The 13,784-nt window shown below is 31.6% G+C and overlaps 1 protein-coding gene across 2 annotated transcripts in view; it reads right to left on the bottom strand.

Moving 5' to 3' along the window:
* The window catches only part of LOC143192898 (cyclic nucleotide-gated channel alpha-3), a 223,821-nt gene extending 210,629 nt beyond the window's left edge, over positions 1-13,192 (bottom strand). For both annotated transcript variants that reach the window (XM_076398689.1, XM_076398690.1), the window contains exon 1: positions 12,749-13,192. In XM_076398689.1, the coding sequence (XP_076254804.1) occupies positions 12,749-12,783 (35 nt within the window). In that variant the 5' untranslated portion in view covers positions 12,784-13,192. The remainder of the gene's footprint in view (positions 1-12,748) is intronic.
* Positions 13,193-13,784: the final 592 nt, after the last annotated feature.

Raw genomic sequence — 13,784 nt, 5'->3', positions numbered from 1 at the left:
TATTGATGTCAATGGCAAAATATTGAAGTACTTATTGGATGACAATCCAGCTCATACTTTCAAGGAATTTTCAGATAACTTAACAGTTGATGAATTAACTATTTCCAGACATTTACGTATCATAAGAAAACGAACTGCCTGAAACTGCCACCGCTCCGACGTTTCACTGCTTGCCAAGCCAAAAAAGTGTTATGTGTGGCATATTGTAATTGGCGATGAAAAATAGATCTATTTGTGCTAATAGTTCCACTACTAGTACCACTAGATATACTAGTGCAAAAATGGTTAAGACCAGAATATCTATCTACGACACCCACGCCAAATATTAATGGCGATTAATACATAGAATACATGCAAGCACCGTAATACTAATAGAAAAGTAACTAACCCGCTATATTCAACTGACATTGCTATTAAGATCATACGTATGAAGGGCTTGATTGAATGAATAGAATCATGTTAAATTTATTACCACAATGTCAGTAGAGCTTTGGAGGAAGGAGACTTAGCCTTGAAATTAGGGTCTATTAGAATAACTGTTTTAAAAAGGCTTTTCCACGGAAAGTTTATAATGCTTCAGGAGGGGAAATGTGTAACTACCTCCATCTGATGGGGTTAAATAGACAGCGTGTGCTACTTTATTCTCGTCGCCTATAAAGTAGATATGCAAAAATTGTGGATCAGCATGAGGTATTGAAAACAAAGAAAATGATGATGAACTTGGCCCTGAATCATGAGTGTTTATTCAAAATTATAACCATCTTTATTTTGAACGATTTTTGGTGTTACAAATGATGTCATTGCGGCGGTTATCATAAAAATGCATTCAAGCAACCACCAAGAATTCTTGTAAACCAATCGTGGTTACCTACCTGGTCCGATTGTGAATGTAGACCGTTATCGATTTCACAAAAACACATACAAAAAATTCCATCAAAATTGCTCCAACCGTTTTGGAGAAGTTCAGTTAAATACACATGGACAAGAGTTATAAATATAAAGAAAATTAAATAGTAATAATTTTATTAAATAATAATACAATAATTATATTTATAGAAAACAGTGGAAGAAGTAATTTCAATAGGGATCATTTCCAATTTCCTTTTAGACAAAACAACCATACCACGTATGTATGGAACTTGCGGTATATTTGAGAATTAAATCTCCATTCCCATCTGCCATTCGGAAAACCGAATTTAGAGAAAATCCTACCGACTAAAACTTTGACAATAAGTCGTGCGCCCAACTTCCGCCAAAGTTAAATAAAAACGCTTTTAAATCTTTGGGGTCGTATTCGACAATTGTCTGACAGTACGCCGTGGATGTCGGATAGTTTGTTTTTGCCACAGAGGACATGTTTCGAGATTATATTTGTAGTTTCCTTAATTTATTTCGTGTATTTATTATATTTAATTAAAAGATAGACAAGATAGGAACTGATATAGAACTGCGGAAATATTATATCATATCGTTGCATTTTATTAATTGAAAAATAATACGTGATTTGGTGGTTAAAAAAGACGAATTGTTCACTTAGCTGTTAGTACAATCAAAAAAATCATTTTTTCTGGAATAAATTTTCAGAATATTTTAAAAACCGGTCAAATGATTAACCTGTCGGAGTTTTTTTCGTAAAAAAATAATTAAAAAAGTTACGAAATTTGAATACTAATTTTCAAACATATGGATATTATTCAATTTTCATACACTTTCATAGTTTATTACGCCGTTGTGTGCTTTTATTTTAAATCAAATCAATCAGCTAGAATCATTTTAGTCAGGAAATATTTCGACTTACAGTGAAATGTCATTAAATATATAGAAAAATGTTCAATATTTCTAAATTTTTATTGTTTGACAAAAGAAAAAAAATCCTAAAATACCTTTCACCAATTCATTGTCAAAATGTGTAATTCGTCTGTGGAAATGAATAGTATTCAATCATATTGATATGTTCATGTTTTTGTTATTTTCAAAAAGCTTTTGTTAATACTGCGTCGTTGATTGATTGTCAGAGTTTGCTCAGAACACTTGGAGTTGACCCCACATTGATTGATAGTAATGCTTTTTTTATTCCCACACTTTTAAAGTGTGATATCAGCGGTTTAAAATAGGGATAAACATAAATATTATAGTCACAAGATGGAACGGAGACTTACATCATTTTTATGGTTAATTGAGCATTTATTCTAAAAGAATAGAACATTGTGTTTTATTGATACTATTATTTTACATTAGTTTCGCCATCTTTTTGGTACCATATCATACCGGAAGAATACCTTATCTTAGCCTATATATGGATAAATCCAATCTTAGCTATTTTTATTCAATAACAGATGTTGCTTAATCCATTTTGGCTGGATAAACTTAGTAATTAGATGGAACTAGACCAATACCAATAATGTTTTGAAATATGCTTCAGTATTTAGTACACTAAACTAAAGTGATCGCATTTTATGTAACAAAAATGGCTGTTTCTTTGAACACTTAACGGTTCAATTACATTGTATATGGGTCTGCTATTTTTGGATTTATTTATTTTGAACTTTTGCATCATCGTTGATTTTGGAGATTCTTTGTCTTTGCTCATTATCGATATTAAATTAATTTCGTTCTTAATCTTTTAAAACTGCTGACGATAACTTCTATTCATTCATTCAGCCCTACATATACTTTTATAAGTAGTTACTGATCATCTAGTACAATTTTTTCTTATTATAGAATATTGAAATGACGTTTCTTTCGTCAAAACTAGAAAAAAAAAACATTTAAATGATATATATTAATACAACATAAGTAATGTTTAAGTACCAATGTTGTAATAAGCAGATGTCGTTATTATGTATGCATGTAATTAACATTAATACAGGTCTGCAACAATACCGCTCCTTCAGTATTTTTAAATGATTTCTGTATATCATTGTATGATGAAAACGAAAATAATATGGGAATAAGTCTGGGACACAACAAACAGACGCCTTAGAGGAGCTTCGGTTTATAACGGTGGTTTTCTTGCTTCCAGATTCTTTCCAAATGCGAAAATGTACAAAGGCCTCACTGGTAAAAGAAAATGTTTTAGTATGTGCTAGTGAACGTATAGTCTATTCAGAACAGTAGTGACGTCATCAATATGTTATGTGGCTGTCGAAAGTTGAAAATTCGTTTTACCTTAAGACAATATTTTCCTTTTCATTTTATTGTATTTAAAAAGAGATGCTATGTGATAAGTTCGAGCATGTATTCGAATGAGCTCGCAAAAGTCGTTCGTTTGTCGAACGTCTGCAAAATTCCTTAAAATATTATAATTATGGGTTATAAACCGTTAAGCGTTGTTTTAGCGCTTTGTTTTAATAAATTTCCAATCACCGCTTATTATTACTCTGATTTAAAATGCCGAAGTTGTTACACAGTCAGAATCATAAACTGATTGCACCTGTAATCAGTTATTTCCAACAGGAACGAGATAATGGAGACGCTCTCTGACCAGTACAATGTGTTTTTTATTGAAAATATTTTTAGTATGTTGCAGCTGCACCGAATATTAGTACGGATACGGTCACTAAAATATCTTAAAAATTAATAAACAATATAACCTTAAATTCGCCGAAAAGAAACCGTCTTTATGCGAAATGGATGACGACTCAAGATCAGCTTGATGTTAGCTGTATCAGCGTTCAAATATACGAAATATATAAAAACAGTAAATACTTTTTTCAATAGAAATATAACTTGATACAATTATTTCAGAGAAAATTGTTGAAGCCATTTGTGGGATGTAGTACATTCCTTCATACACTGTTGGGTAATATAGGATTTAAGTGGTGTAAAGGCAACCCACGAAGGCGTTTAATGGAACTTCCACACATTGCTTTTAAAAGAATACAATTTTTAAAAACATATATCAAAATCAAGGAAGAATTATTATAACAATTTTTATATTTATATGAGACATGGATATTTCCAATTTTTTTTTATTTAACAATCTCTGGATTCGGCCTCTTAAACGAGTGACTTCATTTCTAATACAAATTTATATCCAATTGTATGATATTTGAAAATTAATAGGCCATGAGATCATACTTTCATCGTAATTTAAAATGCTGATTATTGTAATTTAACATTAAGCACACTAGGAGTAATTAATGGAGGAATTAATTTAGGTTAATCTTTATGGTTTATTTGCTCTTATTAAAACAGAGAAGAAATACTTTTCGATAAAATGCAAAGTGACTATTGCCCCTGGGATAAATATTCCGAAACTTTGGATAAAGGAACTTTATTGCATCCGGTTCGGATCCTTAAACAGTTAAATATCATCGCGAAATATAAACTACTTAAAATTCTAACGATGTTCATTTCAAGAACAAAAACCTGGCTAGCCGACATTCACGGAGCAATGTTGAACAATTGTCGTGTACGCTCCAAATAGTCGGAATGGTTTTTATTTGACTTTCAAAACTTGAACCGGACTTATTATCAAAGTTTCAGTTCCCCGAAATGTTCGCTATATTTGATTTGCGAGTTGCAGTTGAGAATTTGGATTGTACTAGAGTCGGAATAAATGGACCTGTTTTGCAGGTAAATGTTTGTTTTCTAGTGCCGTAAATTCCTAATTTGCAGCTCCGTGATGTTTAATTTTAAATTAGTCAGGTCTAATAAAATAGGTATTTTACAGCGACATTTGTATATTGGCATACGTAGCTACTAGAAAATAGAATATATTAATTTAAAAATACACTAGGTTGTTCAACAACTTTGAGTGTATAAAAGGAACATTTCTAAAAATGAAGATAAAAACGGTTTTGTTATACAAATTATTGTATATTTCCACCAATTTACGACACCCTTTTTTAACTCACACTCTTTCTTATTGAATGCATTTAATTAAATTCACTCTATTAAAATATTATTTTTGTGATGTTGATTATTATCATCATTCCAATTTCTCACTTCGTTTAATGAACTTAGTTTTAAGCGAAATAATTATTTGAGGCATGTGAAGAATTAGAGAACGCTAAGTCTTGCGAATTAGAGGAACGTTGAAACACACGTTTTTCGATAATATTTGCATTTCATTTAATGGTCTAGGTGAGTATTTTTGAAAATCCACTTTCTGGCAATTCTACGTATTTACTTTACCTGTAAAGAAGCTTTTTCTAGAAGAATCGATTTGAAATGAAAATTGACGTTTGAAATAATGAAATTTTAAAGTAAATAATAAATTCTTTTCGTATAAAATAAACACCCACAAAAAATGACGTTAACATTGCACCGAAATAAACTCTCTTTCACACTGGTGAAATTATATACAAAATCTTTTTGCCTTTTTTAAAGGCTCATCGAATATGATTTTATTCCATTATTAGTAAATGTAACACTTAATATACACTTAGATTGTTGTCTTTAAAAGTTTCAAATTATATTAAATTTAATCATGAAATTCTAGCTATGTTCTTAGATTAACAAAAGAAAAGATGAACAAAGTAGTGCTAAATAAATAAATTTTTATAATATATTATGAAAATAATATGTTATATATGATTCTATATTTTATTATTATATAATATTTTATATATATTCGTTATTTATTATATATTATACATGATATTAAAGCATTGTATTAATTTTGATATTAATAATCACTTTACTGTACCTCCAATTTCAGCTTTAGATACGAAATATATGCCCTATTCAATAAAGATTTACTCTTCACATAATTAAAATTGGCTACGGTATCCTAAAATATATTTACAACATGGTTTCACAACGATATTAAGAAAGCAGAGAAAATCGCGAATTTAAAAAGCAAATTTGAAAAATTTATCTCAATAGTTATATGTTACTGCTATATTTGTCTCTTTTCCTTTTGAGGATATTGCTTGGAACTGGATGATTAAATAAAATAATAACCGAGATTTTATCTTATTCCAAAAATATTACTATGTCTTGGTCAAAGTACAAATATTTGTAAAACAAAATGTTTTACTTGGCATGTTAGGAAAAACGATTTTTATATTTTAATCAATAAATATATCTACAAATGAACTCTTGGAAAATAAAATGTCGTTATGTGAGATTGCTGTAAAAAACGGAGAGAAAAAAGAAAAGGAAACGCAATTTATAAGGTTCAAATGCGACAATCCAAACGATTATTCTCTCCGGAAGAAATCTTTAGTCGCCATCGAATTACAGCGGCAATAAAGTTGCACTCATAATGGTGAGGATCTTTGAAATGGATCTCTCCATTGCCAAAATTAATCTGCATAATTCCGTCTCGATCTGCTCTGCATGCGCACAATTAGGACCCGTCACATGTGCGTAAATCTCCTCGAAAATGGACAAATCTTCGGATTTCTCGGGATTTTCCAGACTGGCTCCCGTTGCACCAGAACTGCCTTAGCAGAAATGAGTTTATTGGACCCGACTTGAAGCAGAGAGGTTTTAAATAGGTCATTGCAAAACGGTTGGTAATACTATTAATGCATATGGATGAGTTCTTTAACCTTTGATATCAGGAAGTTTGTAACTTACAATTTTTATTTGTAACTTACAATTACAAAGTTCGTTGTTTGTTCACTTTGTACAAAAAATAATTAATTGTAGTTTTATTTGTGATTTGTTTACAAGGCAATTAAATTAGCTGTCTATATTGTAATATAGTTTAGTTAAAAATTATGAACAAATTAGCTTCAGAACGGTTGCATGTGGCAATATATGACAAAATATTCTTCTGCTGTTCTTGTGATTGACAGATTTATCTTGTAAAAGAAAATGTTTTTCAAATTACATAGGAAAGTAAGAACATGCGGTTAAAGAAATCCATATAAAATAGAGACAGAAGATTTTAAAAAAAATTGGCACCCATTCATTACTATATGATTTTCAGTGTCGCTCTGGCCGGTTCACAGTAAATAATTTGGTGGGCTTAGAGAATGATATAAGAAATGTTTAGTTTGACAGAAAATACGGGCTGGTACTATCATTGAATTTACAAAATGCATTTGGTAGAGTTAATAGGTCTTTGATAATTAATAATCTACACTGCTTCGGACTTATTGGTAATATCCTGGGGTTTGTCATGAATTTTCTCAGCAACAGATCTTTCCGAGCCTCTTCGGGAGGTTTTCTTTTCTCCACCTAATCAATCTCGACTGGACTCCCTCAGAGTTTAGTTCTAAGTCCTACTTTATTTGTAATAGCCCTTATTTCAATAGCTAAATTCGTTGACTTAAGGCTCACCTACCGATTTTTTGCGGGCTATATACTTATTTATTGCTCGGTCAAGTTTCCAAACTTTGGAGAAAGGCTCCTTTAAAGAGCATTAAGCCGTCTATCTCCTTGGCCCTAGTCCACCGGATTCCTAATCTCTCCTCCAAAGTACTCTGTAATCTACTTCTGTCGGAGGCGTAACTGTACATGCTTCCATTCCTTCTCTCTTAATGATACTCCAATCAAAACTGTTAGTCATATAAAGTTCTTGGAACTCATTTTCGACTGCTGGCTGTCCTGGAAGCATCATATCGACGAACTTAAAACTCGCTGTTCCAGAGACATGGAAATGTTGCGTTGGCTATTTAACCGGCACACATGTACAGACCAGGAAACCATTCTTGAAATAAATGCCTCCATAATCTTTCCTAATTATATTACGGCTCCTTATTCTTCGCTGCTTCTGCGCCAACTTACCTCAAATCGCTACATGCACTACCCGGCAATTAACTTGTGGAGTCTTACATCCACCCCACTGCTTTCTAATCGTATGGATTTACTTTCACTGAAGTTCGCTGTGAGATCGCCTGTCCTACCATCTTAAATCTGACCTTCACTTGGAGTCATCCACCCATCCTGTACTGTTATATAACCTCTCATATAATTGCCGATCTTCTATCCAGGGCTGGAATTGGCTTGTAGCATCCCCTCCTTGTCCACTATACCAGTTTTCCCCCTTGGACCTGCACCCTTCATAAACATATCTTTATGTCAGTTATATCAAAGACATCATTGTTCTTACTTTATTCGATCCAAGTTCTGAGAACTTCTCCACTCTTATCCTGGTCGCAAGCACATATATACCGATGGTTCCATATATCGCAACTTCTTAGTCGGTACATATTACGGATTGATTAGTCTAATAATTTGATCGCCATTTTGCGAAAAAAGTAGTAAAAAAGTAGTAGAACGTTATGTTATACGTGCTATTTTTAAAATTATTAGTAATTCCTTCAACACAAGGTCAAATGAAGAATTACCAGAGCCATTTCAGGTCAGGACTTTATATCAGAGAACATAAAGTCAAATTGATAAGCCAGTAGTTCATTACCATTCCAAATGAAGTTAATTGTCTAACTGAAATATTAAATTAAATGATTATAAAGAACGTAGTTGAGACAACTATCATTATAAAAAAGTTCAGAGGCGATGATGCGCTGATATCAAGAATACCACTAATTCCAACTGATTTCTAAAAGTATTTCAAAAATTTTCTCAAAAGTAATAGTACTCTCATAAGAATCAGAAAGCCTAGTTTCTAGCGCAAAAACATATGCCTCGATCTTCATATTGTATTAACAGGCACAAATCTAACGAATACTAACTAACTAATTAATATCATTGAGGATTTCGTCAAGAGCTGCTTTACTTCAAAAGATTTTTAAAAAGGTGCTGCTTACTTTGCCTCTATTACTTCCTATTGCCGAAATTTTTGCAAAAACAAGCCATCAACTTTGTGGGCGTGTCGATGTAACTATGTATTTAAAGACCTTTTGCACTTACTATCACCATAGTGCAACACAATACACCACAAAAAACTATTATATTTTGCCTGGCAAGCAATGAAACTGAGATATTGAAACGGTTCGAAATGGAATTTTCAGTTAAATTGTTTAATAAGCATTTTGCCTTCTTTTGAGCCATTCTGATCGTATATAAATATCTGAACATAGCTGAATCAACAAGTATTGAGCTGTCTAAAAGCTCCTTGAGAACCTGAGTTAGGTTTTCATTTAATAAGTCTTGCAAATCATTGTCTTCGAACTATTTTGACACTCTAGGCCATTATTTGATATTGACATTCAAATTGCCACTTTTAAATGAGTGAAACTAACACTAGTGAGTGCAAAAAAAATGTATTTCTGAAAAACTCAATAATACTAAAAGGAAAATTTTATTTTAGGTAGAGAAATATCAATATCATCGAATTTAATAATTATGTTAGGCTGTTTAACAAGCAGATTTTGATATTGATACCCATAGAGTATATATAGAGGTTTTACTTAAATAAGCCAAAAAGAAGAATTGTTTTGCGTGGTCCATCCAATGCTGGCAACCAATGCTGGAGACCAATTTTAATTGGCTCATTTCTGTAACGCCATTGTTTGTTTCAGTTTATGTATGACGCCATTTTTGTGTGTCTGACATAAAATACAATCAGTATTTTTGTGTCTTAAATATAATCACTTTTATTTGATTATAATGTATCTTCATCCTCAGAAGTGCTGTGTATCCAGTGTATGTGCGGAAATAAAACACCAGACGTAGCTTTCCTTGGAAGAAACAACCCAAGTTAGCTAGATTAAGGATGTGTGTGTGTGACTTACTTTTACCTGGTACGTAAACAATTATTTATATGAAGAGTTTGTGTTCATATATACTATTATTTACAGGAACACAACAGAAGAAATCATGAAAATATTACAACCAGTTTAAACACAAAATGTATTGAAATGGGACGATGGCAAAATTATATTGAAGGTAAATGTGATTATACAACAGGAAAGATTTTGCTACCGTTTAAAAAGTTGTTTGTAAAGTGCCATCAATTAAAAACCTAATTATATTGAAGGGGTTTATTTATTTGAAAGAAGTGTATATTGGTCAAGATACTTGTAATTAATATTTTGGCTTAAGGCTTCTTAACCGAGATAAATTATCAAGAAGGATGTTAATAAAATATAGACAATAGTTGATTATATTTGTCACGAGATATGTTATGTTTTCAATTAGATTGTAGCCATTTTTATATCCACATTTAATTGTTTTTTTATTATATAAATTATATATATTCATTATATATTTATATTTTAGCTTTTTGAATAATATTATGTATGTATATTATGTAAAATGTTTGTATTTATATAGAATTTTATGTTAATAAATGGTTTTAAAAAATTACATTTTGGTTTTATTTGAAATTTAATTGGTCAGTAGAATGTGACACCAGAGGTTAGTCACGTGATGCGTATGAAGTCATCGGCCAATGAAATGCTAATAAAATGCTTTCATTACAGGTTCCTGTTACGGTAAGTTAAACTAATCAATGAAATTCAGCAAAATGACGTTCTCAGCGCCTTGCTGCTGAAACCACGCAAAATAATTTTGCAATTATTTGTATTAAGTTAACACTCTATATATTACTTTATGTCGATATCTCTCATTATTACCAATAAATATCGCTAAAGATTATGTTAAATTTATAAACCAGTGGTTAATCCAAACTATATCCTTTAGTTGAAAATACTACTATTCATTTCTTATTCGAGCTTACAATGTCTAATCGATTTTTAGATATAGAGATTTTAAGCGAACATTCAAATCTCTGTAGACGATTTGCATAATACCAAGGTTCAGTCCTGATGCCCTACAATTAAGGTTCGTCACATGTGCGCAAATCCCTGATAAATCGGACAAATCTTCCGGATTTCTGAGGATTTTGTGAGGCGCATTCGCTGCACCGAATCAAATTCCCAAAGAATGGGTTTATCGGCCCTGAAACGGCGTCTAAAAGCCGTTCCGGCGCCCTTTATTAAATATTTTCCAGACATTTATTTATAAGGTGTTTGTAAAATTTACGATTATAATTTTTATTTCAAATTCACTATTGCTAACAGTGAAAGTGAATCAGTTAATAAGAGACAGTGAATAAGAACATATTAAGTTGTAATATCATTACATAAACATATACTCTGTTATATGATATTGCTTTTAATTAGTCAATATCTAGAATAGCATCAGCAACTGTAATCTTTAAAACAACGGAAATAAAATTGATTAAATATATTGCAAGTAATATTGCTACTATTATGTACTATTTTAAAACATAAGTAGCAACCAATTTTTCCCATTTATTTAGGATTTAGACAACTCGAAGGAATTTAATATAAATAATAGGACTACTGTTTAACCTGAATACTAAACCACGGTTTTCGGCATTAAACTTACCGAGTGGCGAGTGACTAACATAGAGACAATCCCAGAAGACATTCGGTCTTATACAGCTTGGCTGGTGGCGCGATTGTTGCAGGCTCGGCAGGACTCGAAACTGTAACTACCACAGCAATAGGAAAAAACCACATTATCGTTTTAAGCTCTTTTCGACTTCAAAAGCCGAGAAAATTCAAAATGATGAGAGAATTTTTTATTTTAGGGAACAGTCAGAAGTCTAACGAAAATAAATATGGTAACGAAGCGGATTCGAAGTAATATTAGTTGATTAATTTATATCATTTGTGCAAAATGAAAAGGATTTTAACGTTTTCTGTTTCTTCATCACAGTACGTATCCGTACACGTCCTCTTTTGATTGTTACAGTAGTATAAGGCATAAACGAAATAATATGAATACTATGCAATATGGTACATCCTGTGGCATGTTGACTGAGTTCACTCAAGTTTAGTCAGACTTGAGTGACAACAGAACTCAACACTTACTTTAAGAAAACGTTTTCGGTAAAAACAGCACGTGAGACTTCCTTCCATAAAGCTAACAATCATGGAAGGGCTACCATTGTGAAACCCTTTATAATAGAAGCCGAGAAAGAAATAATACGATCACAAACGCTGGACATGATTGGAAGAATGTGGAGTGGTCCAATGAATCATCGTTTACATTGTTTCTTACTAACTACCAATTTATGTATGGAGAATATCAAAGTAAACTATCCGGACTGTTTACTTTCTACAGGTAAACGCAAGGTTCCTTTATGATTTGATCCGCACTATCGTAATATTCAAATTATTTAGTTAGAGGATTACTACGAATGAATGTCTTGACATTTTCAACGATTTCATTTGTTCTAGAATAATGCTGTCAAACACTGCCACAATACAGCAATATAGTGGGTTCAGGAGCACCAGAAAATCATCAAACACCTTTCCTGGCCATAACAATTATTAAACTTCAACATAACTGAATAGTTATGAGGAATTTTAAAGCAGAGTGTGAGAAGTAAACTTCCATCCCCAACACCATTGAAGATATTGGCGTATGTTATGGTACATGCTCTACTTTGTAACTAACTCTTACTCATTTAACATCAAATAATACCTTAACATCTTGTTTATGAATAAAATTGCGAATAGGTTAGGTGTTGATATTATTTTGTTCATCCCCATTGTATTGATATATGTATTGATAAAGACAACATATTGGAACTTAAACTACTATACTGTTTTCTCGCTCTAATATTGAGAAAAATTTAAAATTGTATTAACAACTGAATATAAAACGATAAAAAACACCAAATGTTCTTATATGTCCAATTATTATTATTGATTGTGATGACATGATATTATTGATTATGATACAGATACATTTGATAAAGCACATTCATTCAAAATGCGTATAAACTATAATGATATTTAAGAAACTGCCAATCAAAAATATATGGCGCTTTTTAGAACTTTGAAATTTGAATGTTTTTTAAAATATTATATTTATATTGCGTAGAACGTTATATAGTCTGTTTACTTACCGGAGTATGCGATATATTGATTTTCTTTGAAACATATTGATTCGTTTATTAAGATAGATAACTGAACAATGTATTTGAATGTTCCAGTATCTTAGTTCAAATAACTAGAAACAAGTACAATTTAAATATATACTTATAGTAATCAGAAAAGGATGAACATTTCGGCTTGAGCACTATCACACACTATGAATATACCAGCAAGTCAACGCCAAAATGTCACTATACAGATATCTAAAGCCGACCACTACGTAAATACGCACAACAACGATAATGGAAGTCGCGACCTAAAAAGTCCTATTTAATATTGCGAACTATAATAATTAAAGATAGAACAAAATAAGGGACGAAAATGTGAATCTGAGGAACGAATTGTATATCCACAATAGTACTAATATTGTTAAGTATAAAATTTACTTTTGCAGCACATACAACGATCCGAGTGAATATAATAATAAACATGTACGAATGTTTAATATTATCAGTCGCAATTCTACATACATATCTGTTTATAGCAAGAAAAACTATAGGTATGTTAAAACTGATAAAAAACAAATTAAATATAGTGATAAACAAAAATAACATCAATAATAATAAGTTTGTCTCATCCGCAATATTCCTATTCCTGCATTATAAATTACATTAACAGGTCAATTGAATATTCCCCGGCCTACCATGGTAAAACACATATTTTTGGCAATATTTTTTTATTCAACATAATTCACTTCAATAGTGATACACTGATTATAACGACCCTTCAACTTTTGGATACCATTTTTGTAGCACGATTTGTCCTTTGTTTCAAAATAGTCCTCAGTTTCGGCCATCACCTCTTCACTTGATGAAAACGTCTTCACAGCAAGCATTCTTTTGAGATCTTGGAACGGGAATAGTGAACAGGGGCCAGATCTGGAGAATACGGTGGATGAGGAAGTAATTCGAAGCCCAATTGATGGATTTTTGCCAGTTTTCACTGACTTGTGACACGGTGTATTGTATTGGGGAAGCAGCACTTAATTTTTTTCCATTTTGTCCTTCA

Source organism: Rhynchophorus ferrugineus, unplaced genomic scaffold (assembly GCF_030347505.1).
Source record: "Rhynchophorus ferrugineus isolate W39M unplaced genomic scaffold, kcgeb_rfMv2 rfM3, whole genome shotgun sequence".
In the NCBI taxonomy this organism is placed as follows: Eukaryota; Metazoa; Arthropoda; class Insecta; order Coleoptera; family Curculionidae; genus Rhynchophorus; species Rhynchophorus ferrugineus.
This window is presented reverse-complemented; position numbering and strand designations above follow the sequence as displayed.